General features: G+C 48.6%; 1 protein-coding gene across 1 annotated transcript in view; it reads left to right on the forward strand.

Annotated features, from left to right (window-relative positions):
* ADAMTS2 (ADAM metallopeptidase with thrombospondin type 1 motif, 2) overlaps positions 1 to 19,482 on the forward strand; it is a 236,909-nt gene extending 217,427 nt beyond the window's left edge. Inside the window, exons 13-21 of the mRNA XM_012733272.1 lie at positions 265 to 388; positions 1,845 to 1,925; positions 2,985 to 3,151; positions 5,054 to 5,213; positions 6,042 to 6,174; positions 6,901 to 7,108; positions 8,392 to 8,521; positions 9,361 to 9,450; positions 16,131 to 19,482. Coding sequence (XP_012588726.1) covers positions 265 to 388; positions 1,845 to 1,925; positions 2,985 to 3,151; positions 5,054 to 5,213; positions 6,042 to 6,174; positions 6,901 to 7,108; positions 8,392 to 8,521; positions 9,361 to 9,450; positions 16,131 to 16,585 — 1,548 coding nt within the window. The 3' untranslated portion in view covers positions 16,586 to 19,482. The remainder of the gene's footprint in view (positions 1 to 264; positions 389 to 1,844; positions 1,926 to 2,984; positions 3,152 to 5,053; positions 5,214 to 6,041; positions 6,175 to 6,900; positions 7,109 to 8,391; positions 8,522 to 9,360; positions 9,451 to 16,130) is intronic.
* The last annotated feature ends 520 nt before the right edge of the window (positions 19,483 to 20,002 follow it).

Genomic DNA, 20,002 nt, shown 5'->3' on the forward strand with positions numbered 1-20,002 from the left:
ATGTCATTTTAAGCTATGCATAGTCCTTTGTGGGTCAAAATGTCCAGACAGGTGAAACAGGCACTAGGAGTCACTGGCCCTGGGTGGGTACATAGGGTCTGTCCTGCTCCAAAGCTCTATCTCCTTTCCCTGTTCTGGGAACTGCTAGGAAAGGGTGCTCAGAACTGGGCTATAATTGGGAGCCACCGCCAGGGCCCTGGGGTACAATGAGACTAGAGCCTGAATGGGGGAGGTCTCAAGTGTGCACTGCCCTCCCCCCTGCAGAAGGTGGGCTGTGATGGGGTGATCGGCTCCAACAAGCAGGAAGACAAGTGTGGCGTGTGTGGAGGGGACAACACCCACTGCAAAGTGGTCAAGGGCACGTTCACACGCTCCCCCAAGAAGCTCGGTGAGTGAGTCCTTTTCCCTCATCTGGGGTCTGCATGTCTGTAGCACTTGGTAGGGAGTCGGAGTGGGCAAGGTGTGAGGCTCCGGGCTCTGTCTGGGTTCATGACTGTCTGTCCCAGGGCAGGTCTAAGTCAGAGACAACTTTGTTACCAGCCTCCAAACAGGAAAGTCTGTTCCCTGGTGATTGAAAACTAGTGACCCAATAGCCAGTTTTGGTATAACAGAGCAGGATCTTTATTGTGAAGCCTGAAAATGGAGAATGGGGAACTCATGTTCCAAAGCACCTTCTTCCCTGGGCTTGGGATGAGGTGAGGTTAGAAGGAGGGTGGCAAGGGTGTTTCCAGGTTCCTGGGTGGGTGTCAGTCTGGCCTGCATACCTCCATGATATGCCTGTACACAGGTCACATGTTGCAATGTAATGTTAAGTCTCCACCCCTGAACATAGTATTTAGGATTATAATGAAGCAGTGGTCTTTTTTAGATCATTCTAGTTAGCCTCTCTCAGAGAAAACTAATTTAGATCACTTATCTGCAGTTTCAGATAAGACTTCATTTTCCTGCAAAAGAATATAGTGGGTACAGATAACAGGTTTCTTACCCTAGGGACTACAGCTTGAGCCAGGCTTCAGGCTGGATGCAGAACTGAGAATGGGAGTCAGGGCAGAAATTGCAGGGATCAGCAGGTGGGCCATAGCAGTCTTTATTTGAGGGTAGGCACCAGTGGAAGGCCCCTTTCCTGCCTTTCAGGGCTTCCCAATTGGCCTGTGGGTCCCTTTCTTCCTACTCTTCTACCCCCAGCCCCCAGCTGGCTGTCAGCAAGACCTCCCTGGGCTGGTCAGCAAAGCCTGCAAGCCTAGAGTCACAGCAGGTCTGTTCCTGCAGGGAGGGTCACAGGAAGAGACTGGGGACCCAGATCCCAGGCCAAGGTGGGCTCTGCTAAAACAGCCATCTGGGAGTACTCATTCTGGAGCCATGCTTCGACCTGGGTAGCCTGCAGCATTCTCACACTCCCATCTTAAATGAGAAGCCAGTTGGGGTTGCGTATATAGAGGACGACCTTGAAGCTATTATATTGGCTTTTGCTGAGAATGAGCACGACCATGCTGGACACTGACACTCTGTGCAGCCTTTGAGAACGTGGGGGTCTGGTCAAAATATTTGCCCATTGAGTCCCTGAGGCTCAGGGAGGCCAGGCAGTGCTGAGGCCTCGGTTTGATCTCAGGTTGATACCTCTGCTGGCAGAGGCCGAGTGAACAGCTGGGATTCAGAGATGAGCACAAGGGCTCTGACCTGCAGAAACATAGTTTTCCCGTTGGTCTTTCTCTGGGCAGGTGGTCACAGCTCAGAAAATGCTGGGATCTGCTGACTTCCAGAAGGAATGAGGCCCCTCCTCTAACTGCCTGCACTACTCCCTCCCTCCCTTATTATTTGGTTTTGTCTTCCACTTCCCGATAAAGGTTACATCAAGATGTTTGAGATCCCAGCAGGAGCCAGACACCTGCTTATCCAGGAGACAGACAGCACCAGCCACCATCTGGGTGAGTCAAGGTGTAAACAGCGCATGTCCGCATGGCTGGTTCTGGTGGAGACAGCAGAACACCCTGGGGTCCAAAGCTTCCAAATTGCCACAACCTGGTACCCCCAAGGACATGTGACAAATTTCTCTATTTAGAGGAAACTTTGTACTGATACACAAAACCATTACTACTAGCCTCACGTGGGAGGCAAGTATCAGTCAATTCCAGAAAAATGGACACTCTCACCTGTTAAAAGGCCCCAAGTCCCAGGCTCTGTTTGCACAAGAGGGACAAGGGCTAGTGACCAGATGAGGACCTGCTGCTATCCACCGAGGCTTTCTCAGTGATGCGGATAGAAGACTTCCAGGCGATCTGTGCAGGGAGGGATTACCTCGCGTGTGGTCCCCTGGTTGTTGTCTGTGACTCCCCACAAAATCCAGCAGCCCCACAGTGGCCTCGTGTCCCACTGTAAGAAGATTGGACTTCCTGGACAGGCAGGTTCTTGGCTGTTAGACCTTTGTGGATGCCTAGTGACCTGAGAAATCCCCAGGTCAGGCCAGGCCTCTTTGTGGCTGTGTGAGAAACTGGTAGTGCCTCAGGCAGAGCCACTGCTACCTACTGGATGTGGAGACTGAGCTCTTTGGCTAGACACCCCATGGCAGGAAGCCCCCGCTCACTCTGTGGCCTCGTTTCAGCAGCTGGGCCACACCCCAGGGCTCATGGGCTCTGAGTGATTCAGGTAGACTACAGGGATGGCATCTGAGTGGAGCCTGTGCCTCCAGGACCTGTGGGGGCACATTCAAGAAGGGGACCTGGCCCAGACAGAAGGACACAGATGGAGGGAAATCTCATTTCAGGTGGGGAGGAAACTAGTTCATCTTGGGTGGCAAAGTGGCTTTGGGTTGCCAGTGGCCAGGTGGGATTCAGACAGCAGCAATGGGAAACATGAGGCGCTCAGCTCCCCATGGCCCTCCCCCCCCAACCTATCCAAATCAGCATACCATGCTGTCACCCCTGCCACATATGCCTGGGTCTTGCCCCTCACACATCATGGCAGGGGCCTCATTTTGCCATTTTTAGCCATCAAGAACCTGGAGACCGGCAAGTTCATCTTAAATGAAGAGAATGATGTGGATCCCAATCCCATGTCCTTCATTGCCATGGGTGTGGAGTGGGAGTACCGTGATGAGGACGGCCGGGAAACCCTGCAGACCATGGGCCCCCTCCATGGCACCATCACCGTTCTGGTAAGATGAGACGGCCAGACCCCACTTTTTGACCACCAGAGTGGGGGTCACGTGGTCATTGGGGAAGGGATGGGGATGAGTACTTGGAATTTCTGAGCCTCCCTGCTCCATTCAGGAGGTGTTCTGAATGTCCCCAGGGCCCTCCCTGCACCAGGGATCTCCATCCCGGAGGGGTGAGGAACAGCTGTCGAGCCTGAGCTTCGGCACCTGCAAGACCCCTGCCCCTACCGGCGTAGATGCTTCCCACTAAGGGGTTTCAATTTCCGTTTCTGAATAATATTACCAGCCACCTTTCATCATGCTTATTTGCATCTGCCATCACATCCAACCCTGTCTTGTTCTGGGAGTCACCAACAGGGCTCAGGAAGTTAGACCGCCAGATCCAGGTCACACCAACTTTGTTCCTGGGCAGGACTGGGCCCCAGGTGTCCTGAGTCCAAGACCACAGTCCACTGGTTATGGGAGAAATGGAGGAGGGTAAAGAGGAACCTAATTTTCTATCTCTTTTTAAAAATCAACTTTAATTGCATGATTAATATTTTGTTTGTAAAATATTGAAAACATCACAGGCAGGGCTTTAGTCCCCTACTGAAATAAGCACACTGTCACTGGCTTAGGCACCTGCACCCAATACCCTGTAGCAGGGCACCCTGTGTGCCAGGGTGTTCTGTGTCACTGTCACTCTGCTCACAACCCCTGTAGGGACTCTTTCACCCCCAGAAACGCAGCTGGCACCTTGGCTATGTCAGTACATTGCATACTCGTTGGGCCTCATTAGCTATCATACTTTCTATATTGGTGCATTCACCTACTTCCTAAATGTACTGTAATCTCCAATCAAATCCGGAGGTGCTTTCAAGGTCATCTGCAGAGAGGTGAGGCATTTGTCATCTAGTGTGCTTATTCCCAGCTGAGGTAGCACTAGGTGATGGTCTGCTTCTTGTTTTGGCTCTCGAACCATAAGAAATGTCTGTTTCAGGCCTCCTTGGTGGTGCAAGGGGTTAAAGTTACTGCCAGCCACTGTGACCTGAGTTCAAGCCCCAGCCTGGGAGCTGACCTACATGATGCAGCAGCTCTTTCTGATCTCACTGGCTGCTCCTCTCAGCAGTGTATTTTGATTGACTTGCCTGTTCTGCTCCCCTCTCTGGTGAATCCTCTCACCCCCTGCTCCAGTTCTTGTATGCATAAATAAATAAAATTAATTTTTAAATTTTAGATTAAAAAAAGAATATCCTTTTCATAATCAACTTAGTGGCACATAATTTTGGGGTTTTGGTTTTTTTTTTTTTTTTTTGAGCATGAATTTTTTTTTTAATAATATAACAGTTTATTTTTACATCATGCTGTGGCTTTCCCCATCTCAGTTGTAATCCCCATGGGCTTCCCATCACCAAATCATCCATGTACCATCACCATAGTCCAATAGTGCCACATTTTTTTTATGTTTGTGCTTTTACCCTTGGATGACTCACTGTTTTAAATGACCATTAAGTGCTCTGTGGTGTTCCTCAGCCAGGAAGCTGTGAGGTGTCCTGCAGGAAAATGCCCCTCTTCGATGAGCCTCCAGAAAGGATGAGTTACATTTCTGTTGACCATGAGTTCACTGTTAATGAATCAACAATCTATACTAGTACATACATACCCAGAAACACATGAAAAATGAGCCATAGAATGGTGGTTGATGAAAATGTTGTGCCCAGAGGTTGCAGGACGTAACCTATGTTCCCCTGTGAGCAGTGGCTCCCTATTAGTAAATTAAGTGTCCTCAGGGACTTACCAGAACAGGAGTTCTGTGCAAAATGAGAATTTGGCTATAAGTGTACCTCATGCTGATGTTTCTAAACTGGCTGCTGAGGAAGGAGGAGAGTTGGGCTGACACATTCACAGCCATCTGGGGTGCAGGTCATCCCACAGGGAAGCTCCCGGATCTCGCTAACTTACAAATACATGATCCACGAGGACTCACTCAACGTGGATGACAACAATGTCCTGGATGACAGCTCTGCGGGCTATGAGTGGGCTCTGAAGAAGTGGTCTCCCTGCTCCAAACCCTGCGGCGGAGGTGAGTTGGGACCCGCTGGCCGGGTCATTCTGGCTTCATGTGCTTTTTCTGGACATGCAGTGCTTCATGCCTTGTGGCTGTTTCCCCAGCCTGAGGCCCCCTCTACCTCCTTCCTACTGAACTACATTCCTCCCTACATCCTCTGCTTCTAGGAATTCCCCCAGATTCCAGGCCAGATCGGGTTGCCTTGCTGCATTCTCTCATATGCCCCCTGGGCCAAGGTTTACATCCTTGGCAACATAGGTGGGATTTGTAATTAATTTTCTGTCGTGTGACTACTCATTCATTGTAGAGCATTAAGCAGCATCATGGCCTCTACCCAGTAGATGGCATCAGCACTCCCTTCCAAGCTGTAACAACTAAAAGTGTCGCAAAGATTGTCAGATACCTACTGGGAGCTACATCACCCTGAGTTGACAACTGCTGCATCAAACAGTTCCCAGTGGCAGGAGGAACCTGGCAGGTCATGGTCCCTAGAATTTAGCCAACTCCTGGCTAAGTCCAAGACCCCTGTGCATATGAATTCAAGGTGGTGTATCTGACAAAGCAATAGGAGAGGAAATAAAACCTTTTGCCCTGCCTCTGGGAAACTAGACAAAGGACCAGGGGAGAAAGTCAGCTCTCTCCCTGCCCTCACGCTCCCCCAGCTCAGGATGGTGGGTGGATATCAAGCTGGTCATCTCCAACGCTTAACTGAGGTCCCCTGCCTTACCCCCCGATCAGAGGGTGAGGAGAAGGAATTGAGGCTGCCAGGAGGGAAGCCACTTCTTCACGGCTCTGGAGGGCCACAGCACCCTACTAAGCCCCCTTGAGCTCTTTTGTCTTCAGGGTCCCAGTTCACCAAGTATGGCTGCCGCAGGAGGCTGGATCACAAGATGGTACACCGCAGCTTCTGTGACACCCTCACAAAACCCAAAGCCATCCGACGTACATGCAACCTGCAAGAGTGCTCCCAGCCCGTGTGAGTGCCCACAGTGCTCAGCCCCAAGCCCAGTGTACAGTAATAAAGAGATTAATGGGGATTCCTGGGTAGGGTGGTGGGGATCTGAGCCTGGATTTCCCCCAAGGTATTTCATGTTTTTTTCCCCTCACTTAGCACATTTCATGGAGTATAAGTTACCAAAGACTGTAAGGTGCATCCTGCTTCAGACTTGCAAGATGTGCAACTTAGAAATTACAGCAATTATCATACTCAATGGGGAAACATTGGCCCAGAGGGGGAAAGGCTTGCTTCTAGTCTTAGAGCTGATGCTTCCCAAGCAGCTCATTACAGCAGCGATGGCCTTGACCCCCTGGTGCTGGGTTGGCAACACTAATTTCTGGTTCTTGGGTGGGTAAGCAGGTGGGCTCATGTTGGGAGGGCGTCCACGCTGCTACAGTGCACTGCCAGGGACCTGCAAGGCCAGCAGAAGTTGAGGTCAGAGCATAGAACCTGGATCCTGAGAAGGGACTGAGGCCAGCAGAGGCCTCAGCCTGGGCCTTCAATGTCCAGTCCCAGCAAGTTCTGCAGGTGGTGGGCACACTAGGTTCATCATCTGTGAGCCCTGGGGTAGGGGCATAGTGAGTCCACGGGCTCCTGAGAATAGGAACGCATGTGCCAGGAGACTGCCTCTGTCTCCTGAGCCTGGCCAGGCTGGTTCTCCATGGGCTGCAGGGAGACTAACTGTGCATCACTCTTCTCCGGCAGTTGGGTCACGGGCGAATGGGAGCCATGCAGTCAGAGCTGCGGGCGCACAGGCATGCAGGCACGCTCTGTGCAGTGTATTCAGCCACTGCACAACAACACCACCCGCTCAGTGCACACCAAGCACTGCAATGATGCCAGGCCTGAGGGCCGACGGGCTTGCAACCGTGAGCTCTGCCCTGGTCGGTGGCAGGCTGGGCCCTGGTCCCAGGTAAGCCGCTCCCTTATCCCCATGTCCTGAGCCCATGGACCTGGTTTGGGTGAGACTGGGTGGCCAGGGTATTCTACCTTCAATGTAGCTCTTGCTCTAGGCAAGAGCTCTTGTTCTGATACATCCTGTGGGTACCAGTAGGTGCCAAGTGGTGAGTGTTCTTTTAGGAAACTCAGTGGAATGTGTCCTTACTCCATAGGACAGAAGCCTCATGTCTACAGAGGCCTGGAATTCCAAGATAATGAGGGCAGCCTGGATTAGTGGAGAGGCTTATAGTCTCATCTCAGAAGGTAGAGGTACTGTCTAGAAGCTGGCCAAACTTGTAGGAACAAGGAAGGCTTAGACTCCTAGGAAGGGATGTCTCAAGTTATGAGAGCAGTTCTGCAGGTTGGGTGGAGCTGGACACAAGCACTAACATCCAGCTTATAGGTCTGATGTCTCAGGGGTCCCTGAGACACTTGGACTCAATGACTTGATAGAAGAACTCAGTGGCCCCAGAGGTTGTTATACTCATGGTCACAGTGTATTGCAATGAAATTACACAAAGTAGAATTGGCAAAGGGGAGAGGGACATGAATGAAGCACAAGCTTTCGGGGTGTACTTAATTCTGCCAGTAGTGATGTGTGGCAGCCAGGGAAGCCCACCCCAGCCTGGATGCCCAGGGTTTTGATAAGGAATCATTCACACACGCCTAAGGTGCTTGTGTGTGATATTTGTTACTGACATTCCAGACCCCAAGGGGAATGCAGTGCTCCCCATAAATCATGTTTGGTTCCGGAGAGCTTTCTAGGCATCAGTGCTGAGCACAGGCTTTCCTTGGGAACTGTGATGTGGAGAAATGCCCTACAGTTGCTGCAGCACTCTCCCCACACACACAAGGCGGAGAGGTAGAGGTGTGCCAGAGCTGGAGGAGCCAGTGGGGTTGGGAGGGGTGCCTCTGGCAAATCCCTGTGGACTCCAGAACCTCCCCAGTGGCCCCCAGGGCTCAGCAGCCCTTCCTCCTCTGCTCAGAGGAGAGTGGCTCTTCTTGAGAACCCCAGAGTGCCAGATCCCATGTCTGCAATACAGAGAGATAGTAACATGCATCTCCTCTTCAAAGCCCCAGGAGATTGAGGTGTTCCCCCAGTCTGGGAGAAGGCAGGATAACCTCTATTCCACGGACTACCCTGCCCCTGCCCCTCATCACCTCCCTCACTATGGGGTCACATGCCTGGGAAAATGAGCTCTTCCAACCCCAGGCTGGCATGGGATGTGGGCTCTGACTGGTAACCCTCTCGCACAGTGCTCGGTAACCTGTGGCAACGGCACTCAGGAGCGGCCAGTGCTCTGCCGTACCTCCGATGACAACTTTGGACTGTGCCAGGAGGAGCGACCTGAGACAGCAAGGATCTGCAGGCTTGGCCCCTGTTCCCGTAAGCCTTGTGCTGCCCCTGGCCCTTAGCATGTAGCACACCCAGCACGAGAAGCAAAAGTGGCTCTTCCCACCACTGGGCAAACAGCATATGTGACTGCAAAATGAAGCTGAGCCCTTTTGGCCAGGGCTTCCCCTTTCCTAGTGGGAAGTGGAAGGCACTGACATGTTCACCTCCGGGCCAGGTCCTGGTGATACGTGGACTTGGATCCTGTCTTCCTGGCACTCCCAAGGAACTGGAAATTCAGGCTCACGAGGACCACACAAAGAAGCTCAGGCAGACAGGGATGCCTAGCGTGGGCAGAAGCCCATTGAAGTGGGAGTTTCCCAGTGTCCTATACTGAGAAGAACTACACCACAGATGTGTTTAGACACATTGTGGTACATGTGCCCCTTGTTGGGACCCCAAACAGCTGAAGGTATAAATCCTGGGGGATGGTGTGCCACCCCAACCAGGAAGGTGGGTCCAGGATTCACTGCTGCCTACATTCCTGGGCAGGGAGGGTACCTACCACTAAGGTCAGGGAGGGAAGGGAGGAACACCTTGGGGTAGTGCAGAGATGAGGAGGTGGGCAGGGCCTGTGTAAGAGCAATAGTTGTAGCTGCTCTCTGTGTAGCTGAGACTTGACTGGATGGGTAGGGAGAGGAGAGGCACAAGGCTGACCTGGCAGGGGCTTGGAGCCCCTCTGTCTTGAGCCCCTTTAATGTTACACCGGAGAGTTGGGAACCTCCTCTTGGTCTTCCCATAAGCTGTGGAACCCTTCTGCCTGGAAGGAGGGAGCAAGCAGGGGACTCTGGCCTGGTGACCCAGCAGCTGTAGCTTCTCTCTCTTGTCTCTAGGAAATGTCTCTGATCCCTCCAAGAAGAACTACATTGTTCAGTGGCTCTCCCGCCCAGACCCTGACTCACCGGCGCAGAAGACCTCGTCAAGTAACCGGCCCGTTTATAACTCTGCCTCTGCCTCTGCCCTCCAGTGCATGCCCTGCGCCTTGTGGAGCTTGCCGTGGGCTCCTCTCCTTTCTTTCTATGGAAAACTCCCTTGACTCTTCCTGAGTGCTCTCTTGGTTGAATCTGTTTTCTCTCAGGCCTCTGTGCTTGGCCATCGCCTTGAGAATCACCTGGCCACCTGACAGGAGGGCCAGTCTCTCAGAGACAAGGCCCCAGGGTCACTGGCCTCTTGCGGAGGGCCAGGACCTGATGGCTTGTAAAGGGGCAAAGATCTGTCAAGATGCCAGAGGGGCCAGAGGCCAACGTGCCAAGGTGACCATTTGTTGACATTCCTCCAGGCTGAAGCTGCAGTTCAGATATTGAGGGGGAAGTCCGCCTGTCCCCTTTCAAATGCTGCCCACCAACAGTGAAGGGAGTCTTGGGTTGTGCAATTTTGTGCCACCATGCTGGATGGCCCAGCCCTGAGTTCTCGGTGGTATGTTGGGGCTTCCTGCTGTTGCTGCTGCTGACCCCTGCTGGGGGTGTCCTCTTGACTCCTGAGACTGTGGCCTGCTTTCTGTGGCCTTTGTATCCAATTTACACAGCTCCTTGGTCCCATGCCCTGTCCCTGGGAGGATGGCTCTAACAGGAAGGCCATGTCCCTCCAGTGGGACATCGGGACATTACCACTTCCACTCTGTCCATTAGCTCCAACGGCCTTTTCTCATCATGTGCACATGCACCCCTAGAGGGAGAGGGAGGGAGACAGAGAGAAAGAGAGAGAGAGATGTGGACTTGGCCACCTACCAGTGTGAACAACTACAGAATTACCTCAATTTTTATTGTTTTTTTTTGTTGTTGTTGTTGTTTGTTTGTTTAGAAAAATAACTATGTAGACAATGCCTTAAAGTTAAAAGGTAACCGAATTGGCTGCTAACTCCAGCTTCTGAGGGGGGACATAATCCAGGTAGGAGGCAGGCAATGCAGGTTTAGGGGGAGCTTGCCTGTTTATCCAGTTTGCTAAGGGTGAGACTTCTCAATTCAGATGCCTAGCTCCCCACGCCTGCAGTCTGCGTGGGGGACCTGTGTGTACTCACTCCATCCACCTCTGCTGAAAGGAGCCCGAAAGGAGACCCACTCTGATGCCCACGGTCAGTCGGCGCCGACTGTTGGAGGCCCCGCGGGGTGCCCGCAGCGCTGCCTTATGCTACAGCCCGACACCCCGGCCTTGTGCCCAGTGTAGCTCTCCCCCTCCGCAGCCCTGCTCCACTCTCCACCCCTTGTTAATAGTGTCCCTGCTGGACCTCGTGCCAACTCCCCTTCCCTGGCACTAATTACTGTTATGTAAATACTCAGTGTGTAACACATACTAATTTTCACGACTGTTAACTTCCAATTTTGACTCGGCGATGTGAGTGACAAGTGACTCTGGGAAGGTGCAATACAGCCCTGGGCATTGTGCTCTCTGTCTATATGCACTTTGGTTTATCAGGGATATTTTATTAGTGTTTTGTATGTATTTAATGATGTATTGTATAGGTTCCATTGTCATCACTTCCTTGGTTTTTTTAATGAGAAACTTTAGTGTGTGCCAAAGTGACTGTGAAAATGACCTTTTATTCTTACTAATGATGGAAACACTTCCTGTCATGCATCCCACAAATAAACTCAATAAAAGTTCCACAAAACTGGGTACCTGCGTTTGGCAGGCTGCTGGCTCTTTCTCTCAACCTCTGTGGCCAACCATGCTGTAAAGCTGAGGCGTGGGGTGCGGGTGCTGTAACACTACTTGGCTTCTGATTCAAAGGCCTTCACTGCTCGCCGTCCCCCTGCCCAATGCAGATATTCCCTCCTCCAATGTGACCTCATCTCCCCACTCTTCAGGCAGTTTTCAAAATGGGACAGAGCCTGCGCAGATGTTTCACTGTGATTCTGCATAATAAATCATTAGTACAGGCATCTTGCAAGAGTGTATCTGAGTTCTCTCCTTGCACATGTAGGTCTCACAGTCAGGAAAAGATAAGCTTCTCCCTTATCTTTGGGCTCAGAACCTGTGCAGTGGGAATGTGGGGTTCATAGCTAGGACAATGGTGGTGCAGTTTACCATGCCCTGAGCTCCTGACACAACTCTCAGCCTTGGGGTATCTGTCAGAGAGGAGAGGTGCCCATTTGGCCAGGCCACGGCCAGGCCAGCCCAACGTAAGAGAGTCCGGTTCAGGAGAGAAGCAAGGTCACGGTGATTCTGGAGCATGTGCAAGTTCATACTCATGCCTCCATGAATCCCCGGGCACCTGCCCTCAGAAGCCACAGGGCCTTGTGTTCACTTACCCTGCTCACAAGGACTAGCAGCAGGTCAGGTTTCAACAGGCACTCCCTGATCTGGAGCCTGTGTTATGTCCTGCTGGTGGGAATATCTTTCTACTCTTTCCCATGGCCTTGAGAAGAAGTCCTGTGCTAGGAAGGAGGGACATCATGAAAAAATACAGCGTGGGGTTCTCCACCATAATAGAGACAGCTCAAGGCACAGGGCTAGGCCCCAGGTGCCAGCTTCCGTGGAGGAGTTCTAGAGCATGGCTCAGTTCAGCCCCTCCGCAGAAATTCCAGCCCAAGAGAAACAAAAGAACCAAGAAAACTGTGGCCCGAAGAATGACAGCTACTGTCTCCCTGCCCAGATGGAGCAGGAGAAACCCCACCACCCAAGGAGTCCCAGCCCCAGCAGTAGGCATCCCAGAGCAGGGAATAACCAAGGTACATGGAGGGTGCAGGCAGATGAGGGGCGCTACCCGCTCTTTTAACTTGTTGCGTGACCTCCAATTGGTAGAATGAGTGCATACACCTTGATTGAGGAAGAAGAGAATGAAGTATTGGCATCCCAGCCTTTTTGGCAATGACTTAAGTGTTGTATAAATGTGGCCGAAGTCCTAAGGAGCAGTATGTGTTGAGAATTTCACATGTGCAGATGAGGACCTGCTGAAGGAGTTGGTGCAAACCTCCCACACAGGGTGGCAGGGCTCCCTCAGCATCTGAGCAGTGTGGGGGGCTTCCACTGCAGGGCAGCAGGAGATGAGGAGCAGAGTCGCACACCTCTGACTTAGGAGTACTTGTTGCACAGCTCAACTCTTAAGTGTTGCTTTAACCGGCACACTGAAAAAGGGGAGAAGATGATGGGATCCTAAGTTTGGGCTCCTATGTAAATACCTAGACTGTGTGTGAGCAGCGTTGTCAGACTATAAAATGTCTAGGCAGCAATTCAGGAAAACCAAAGTTGTTTTTCCTATCACATAGCCCCTTAACTGATTCCTTTCTCCTTTGTGGCATTAGGTAGAACTTTTCGCCTGACACTAGTTTTTGGCACATTTCTCTCTTACTCAGAGCTTCACAGGCAAGAGTGTATTTAATAACTTAAAATTGGACTTAAGAGAACTTAAACTTTTTCATTGTATACATATATTCTGTGGACATCTTTTTTTTACTATACTGTTTTGCTATGAATGGTGGTAGTGTAATGCTTTCTTCTAAAAATAAATGTTAAGTTAAAAAAGGAGTTAATTTAAAAGAGGAAAGTACTAAGAAAATTATACCACAGTTGGTGCTGAGACAGAGTCCAGGCCGTGGGAGTGTAATACAAATGAATTCATGTATGAAAAATACACATTTGTTGTTCACTAGAAGTCAAGAGGTCTTGCTAGTTAACTGCTGCTGGGAAATGACTGAAGATCAAGTTTCACAAAGCATAAAACAGACATTAACTTGGCAGAGGTCTTTCGCCACTCTGTCTCCCTAGCCATTGGTCATCCCTTTTGTGGTATACTTTGCATCTCATTTAGCTCAGAGGGCTCTTTGGTGAGTGACAGTCACCGAAAGTTATACAACCATAGACCCACACAGTCTTCCTTCTTGGCCCCTCTTCCTTCTCTTGGCCACTGCTGGTCTCTGAGGCCTGTTTGCCCCTACAGCCTACCCCTAGTCACGGGTCCCTCTGTGAGGAAAGGGCTCTGGCAGACACAGGAGAGGCTCCTCCTAACCCCCCCACCTGAAAACCAAGGCATCTGCCCCCAGACAGGATGGACACGGCTGAGAGATGCCCGTGCTATTTTTCATCTTTCCTATCCAGTTCCATAGGATTTGAAGCCAGGAGGAAGGGGATCTACCTGAGGACATTCAGCATGGGAACCCTGAAGCCTGAGGAGAGAGATTTTGTGGCATATGTTCTGTCTGTCTTTGCAGCCAGGGATGGCACAGGGAGTGAAAACTTAGTGGAGCACTTTAGTCAAGCCCAGATTAAGGAGCCCCATGCTTCCAAGGCTTCTAAATTGCAATGGAAAACATCCATTCTGAAATGCATAGTCTCCTTGTGAACACCTACATTCAAGATTCCATAGAAAGGGAAAGAAAGGGAATCCTCTTCAGCTGCCGTGGAGACCACATGCTGCATGAAGAGGAGGCTGCCACTTCCGGACAGCGCATTGTGGACTTGGCAGCAGTGTCCTTCCACTTTTCTGTGTCTTTGGCATTGATCTTCTAGCTCCAGAAATGAGGATTGACGCCTCACATTTTCTAGTGATCTCATTAGGAGAAATGAGCGTGTACATTGACTTTGCTTGCCTTGTGTTCAATCATCTGCACTAACCTTCTGAAAGAAATAACTACAGACAGGGAGGATAGAGCAGGAATTTCTGAGGAGGCCTGATAGTGAAGCTGACTGGCATGAATTGGAATGTCATGGAGCAGTATATTGAATTCGCTCTGACAGATTTATGCCAGAGATGGGTTTTAAGAACGGAAAGTCCACTTGACTTTATGGCGTGTACTTCAGTGGAAAGGAAGAAAATGGACAAGAGTTAGAAGTTGGGAGCAGTGTCAAGTTCAACAGATTTCTTTAACCCTAGATCTCAACTCCTAATTGAACTGCAGATCTGCTCTTATTTGGTATTTTTCTTTCTTTAAAAAAAAAAAAAAAAGAGTTGAATCAACCACATCACTAAGTCTGTGAACCAGTTAATGTCCACTAATGGCATATGTAGGTCGGTGTATTTGCCTCCACTACAGTCAACCCTGTGCCTTTCTATTGTTAGTGGTATCCCCTAGAATGAAAGCAGAAACAAAAGCTGCTGCATTCTCAGGAAGACTCTAGTCCATGTTTGGTTTGGCTTTGTCACCCTGACCTCAAACAGCTATTGTCTTGGCTTCAAAGTGTGGGGCTTCAAGCGAGTGGAATCCAGAAAACTAGCCATTCAGTTACCAACGTAAGGCCTTCAGCAGATGCCAGTCTTACTGCTTCAGAGCATATTTTAGGTCGAAGTGATTTGTACCTAAAATTGGGGTGGCACTTTATACACAATTTCTACTGTCAAAGTAAAAGGCTGATGTAACTCACTTGGCTTCCACATCAAATATAAAGTATTCTAGCTACCACTTGTGAGGGCCAATTCAAAATTTAGTAAGTGAACAAAATCAGCTTGTGTAAACTAAGCATGTTAATTAGTATTTTTTTTTTATTTAATGAAGTGTGTTCCAATCATCTTCCCAGTCAGTCCTGTGCACACATAGGTGTTATCCAGTCTGCACATACCACAAAGATAGTTGTGTTTTGTGTTAATTGGAATACTGTGTAGCAAGAGCTACAAGAGAAAGGAGCTTCTGATCCCACTCCATTTGGGAATTAAAAGGGGGTAATAGCCTGTGACCTGGGTTTCTGGGAGGGGCAGCAACATTTTATTTCTCAAGCTATATTTTCCCCAACTTCTAGTTAATACGCAAGACCCTTAAAGACTCTTCTAATGCAGACTGTAAGATCAGATAGTGCTGTTAACTGATTTTTAAATCACCTAAGATCTTGATCCTATTAAGCGATAAAAGCAGCTCTGAAACTGGCTTTCCTAAAAGCTGAATTTATGTAACTAAAAATTGTTCAATTTAATACATTTATGTGTACAATTTACAAATTTTCAAATTTGTAAATTTAAAGAAAATTTACAAATTTTCTTTTACTACTTTTAAGTTAGCAAAGGTTTTTTACTATGTCCTTGATTATACTTTCTATTAAGTTTAATTTTGTTACTGTTTATAGATTATTGTAGATTCAAACTCTGCCATAAAAGTTCATTGGGGTAGGGCCCTTCTTGGTGGTGCAGCGGGTTAAAGTGCAGCACTAAGAAGCTAAAGCCCACCCCGAGGTGATCCACAAGGTGTGGCAGACCTCTCCTGACCCGCCCACTGCTCCCCTCAGCAGCGTACTTCATCAGTCGGCCTGTTCTGCTCCCCACTCTGTCTCTGGTGAAGCCTCTCACGTCCCCTACACCTCCGGCCTATACCCCAGTTCTGTATGCAGAAATAAATAAATCTTAAAAAAAAAATTTCATTGGGGTTACCATTGGGTATTGGAATGTGAAAATCAGACCAAGCCCCAAAACAGATAGGCCTCATTTCTGTCCCAAAGTTTGAGAGGTACTGAACACATCTGGACTCGGCTGGGCTGCTTGGAGGAGGGGTTTGTTGCTTCAGCAGGATCCCCTGCTCTGCCCTATTCCAGGATAGCTTTGACTTTGAAACCAGGCTTTCCATGTGAGACCGCTTGCCTCTGTGCTCTTTCAAAAGCTTCTTCCAGCAAACTGCACACTTTCAGGGGAATAAAGTCCCTCTTATTTTGTTCTTTGGTTATTTGTCCCACTTTTTTCTTTCAGAGGGCCGCTGCCAAGGTGACAAGTCAATGTTCTGTAGGATGGAGGTCTTGTCTCGATATTGTTCCATCCCAGGCTACAATAAGCTGTGCTGCAAGTCCTGTAACCTGCACAACCTCACCTATGCGGATGACAGGGTGGAGGCGCCACCTGGGAAGCACAATGACATTGAGGAGCTCATGCCCACCCATCCCGTGCCCACACTAGTCATGGAGGCGTCACCTTCCCCAGGCACACCCCTAGAGGCTCCTCTCAATGTCTCCAGCACCAATGCCACCGAGGATCACCCAGAAACTAATGCTGTTGATGTTCCCTACAAAATCCATGGTCTGGACAATGAAGTCCAGCCACCCAACCTAATCCCTCGACGGCCGAGTCCATATGAAAAGACCAGAAACCAAAGGATCCAAGAGCTCATTGATGAGATGAGGAAGAAAGAGATGCTCGGAAAGTTATAATAAAGTGAAAGATAGCATTAACAGCACTTTTTTTCTTGCTTATAGAGATTACATAGGATAGGAAATCCTATGTTGTGTTGGTAAAGTCAAAATTCTTAATTCTAAGAGGTTTTGAGAAAACAAAGAGGGAGAATGATGTACATCTATAGTTACGTGTGTGGCAACTAAGTTAGCACATGTGTTTCCCAACCCCAGAGTTTTCTAAACCCTGTGCTGGGTTGGGTATGGGGTGGAGGAAAATACAGGAGATCTACAATCTTTCTGTGTAGGGGGTGGGGCAGGAGGAATAAGTCAGAAAGAACACACTGGCTCCGAGTGTCTCGGCAGTGAGTCTTCCTCTTAGTGGTGACTACTCTCTGGGGACATTGGCTATTTCCTACCAGTCTCCAGACTGAGGCATAATCCCCTAGAGAAATGTCTTAAGTTACTAAAGAGTGGCTTCTTTACTAAAAACTACCATGAGCACAATCAAGTTGGGGTTATGAATGCAGATTTCTTCAAGAGCCAGGTTGGAGGAAAGGATGAGTGTGGCCGAGCAGAGGACTGTACCAACCTGAGAACCACATTCAACTAGCGCTGGCCATTGCTGCCATGTGACTGCTATTGTCAGAATGTGTCCTTTCCGGAAAAAAATCTAGATTTTCATATGAAAATTTTTAAAATATCTTAAGGGGGACTGTGAGTCTGTTGGGCTCTAGAGCCTGGTTTCTATTTTTTTTTTTTTTTAATTAGGGACTTGAATAGCCATTTGACCCATTTGATGCTCCTGGGCAGTATTTGGATATATCAGCTGAGTTGGAACTGTCCATTTCTTCCTCAGGAAGTACCCAAATTATGTACCTAGTACATATACATCACATCTTCCTACAAAGGAGAAAACAGTGGAGGGCACTCTCAGGTTTTCCCAAGCCTCACTCACTACAGTAATCCTGGCCTTGAGTAATCCTGGCCACCTAGCCTCAACACCAGAGGCCTCAGAGAGGTGCTTTCCCTCCCCAAGTGCATCAGAAGGATGAGGGAGCAGGCAAATTGCTGGAAAGTGCAGTGAGAGGTAAGGCCTTGAACCTCCCATATGGGAGAGTCACCATCAGGTACATGCCCACATGCGTTGAGGTTTTGGGCTTTGTAGACGTGGGTCTGGTCCTGAAGACCAGCTTTTCCTGCGATGGAATGCATGACCTTTCCCTGTGTAGCTCTCTACCCCTTAGAAGTTCACAAACCCTCAGTAAGCTGCCCAACAGGACCATTCTTAAAGTGGGAGATGATGAGCGCTTGCTTTATTTTTCACACTCTACAAACTTTAACAACTTCTGGCTTTGACAAAATGGTGCCATGTTTTGAGCAAGATGTAAATGAGAAATAGAAGGAACAATCTAGGGGTGGGGGAGGGGATGGTGGCTAACTTACTTCTCCCTGTGCTGATATTTTAGGAACATGTAGCTTAAACTTCTCCAAACTACAGCACTCAGGGGCACATTAGGCCTTTAGGTGGACCTAAGGAGACTCATAATTCTGAAATTTTTCATATCCAGGGAAGTTCAGAAACCTTTGCATTCTTGCCAGTCATAGATTGTAAAGAACTATTTCTTTCTTAATCCCTCAATATATGGATGAGAATACTGAGACTCAGAATAATACCATGATAGCTATTTTATGTTGAATTTAAGGTGCTAAGGATGTTTGTCTGAATCTGCGCATGTGTATGACTGTCAGAGTGTGTGGTGTAGGAAAACAGTGAGAAATATCTGGGATGATGCTTAATTTTCCAGCTGGATGATAAGTAGCCTCCTTTCCACCCAATGCAACCTGCCCCTTTCTTCTAATCTTCTAACACATCCCACATGTGCACATTGACTGTCCTTGTGTCTCAGAAGAGCTTGCTGGATCCTAAGAACCAAACTGGAGAAAGCATTTTGTAATATGTCTCATCACATTACTCTTTAATAAGATGTGGTATGAAGCACTGAAGCAGTGCTATTGCTCTGTAATCAGGAAATGGATCCCAGGGCTTTCCTGAATTTGAACCTGTGGCAGCTGATAATATTCATGAAATGAAGGCAGATCTTGCTTGGTTGTGCCCTAGAAAGTGGAGAAAGTTCAGTGTTGACCCAAGATAGAGCTGATTACTCAGTGCATACATCTGGGGATCTCAGACTTCAGCAAATGAAGGCTTCATGCCTTGGGTCTGGAGGCCTTCATGGAAAGGTCCCAAATGGGACATTCTTAGGGATACCTACCTTCTGTTTGAGGAAGAATGATGTCTTTTGGGAGCTGTAGGTCAACATGGACATGGCCCCAGAAGCATGCTAAGTGCTTTAGGCTATATATCCAGAGTTCTCTAGAACAACAATTCTCAGAAGCCTCTCTCTGTAAAGAACTGTGTAAATCTCCACAGAGCATAGGGCTTTCAGGACAGATGCCTTTGCCACAGTAGTGAGCTTCCAAGAGCTATTGTCCGAGGTTACTCCTGCAGCTAGAAGACACAGAAAGTGTCTTCTCACTGGTTTGTAACATCATGTTGAGAATCAGAGATCCCCTTTATCCCTGGCTCCAGGAAATTCAGCTGAGGTGTCTGAGAGGAACCTCATGTTCATGGGGAGACTCATCTGAAATACTAGGAACTGGTTCTCTGATCTGCTGCTTTTCGAAAGTCCATTAATTTCATGTATAAGCCTTTCAGTTGTATTTTAAAATTTTTGTTTGAGCATTAAATGGTGCACTATAGTGAAGTGTTTATCAAATGAAGCTTTATGTCATGCAGATGTACTCCTGAATGGCAGCAACTACCATATGAATCATCACGGTGCTGAGCTCACATCACAATATTTTATCTTACTGATCACAGCAAATCAATACATTTGTTTTCTGTATAGTAAAATATGCCTCCTCAATTTTATAACTTATTAAAATTAAAATGTCTGTGTTTTTGCACATCATGCCTGTGCTTGTTTGTTACCTTAACTCCACTTGTCCCCCACTGCCAACCAGAACTTTGACAGAAGAGAAAGATGTATTACCTATGGAAGACGTGAGGGGGGGGGAGGCCAACTGTAGTCATCGAGACAATGTTGTTCAAGTTAGGACCTTGAAGGGGGAGGAACACCTAAAAGGACCATTCCCTCTCCAGCTCCCCATGGAGCTGGCTCTCTAGGTGACATGACTTAGCCAATGGTTTCCAGATAAACCTTTCAGTTCAGGAAGGACAAGAATAACTTCCAGATACCTCTACTCACAACTCCTTCTCTCCTATAATTAGGGTGTCCGGAATAAAATAATAGATGCTTGGGTTACTGTGTGCCTCAACTATTCTGTGTCTATGTTTCAATTATTCCTTGTTTTGACTGTTCTGTGTGTCTCAATGTGCAAAAACAAGGCAAGTTGGAAAGAAAACTCTTAGGGCAAAAGTTCTGGTATTAG

This window comes from Condylura cristata, unplaced genomic scaffold, assembly GCF_000260355.1.
Source record: "Condylura cristata isolate star-nosed mole 26May11 unplaced genomic scaffold, ConCri1.0 scaffold00040, whole genome shotgun sequence".
Classification (NCBI taxonomy): Eukaryota; Metazoa; Chordata; class Mammalia; order Eulipotyphla; family Talpidae; genus Condylura; species Condylura cristata.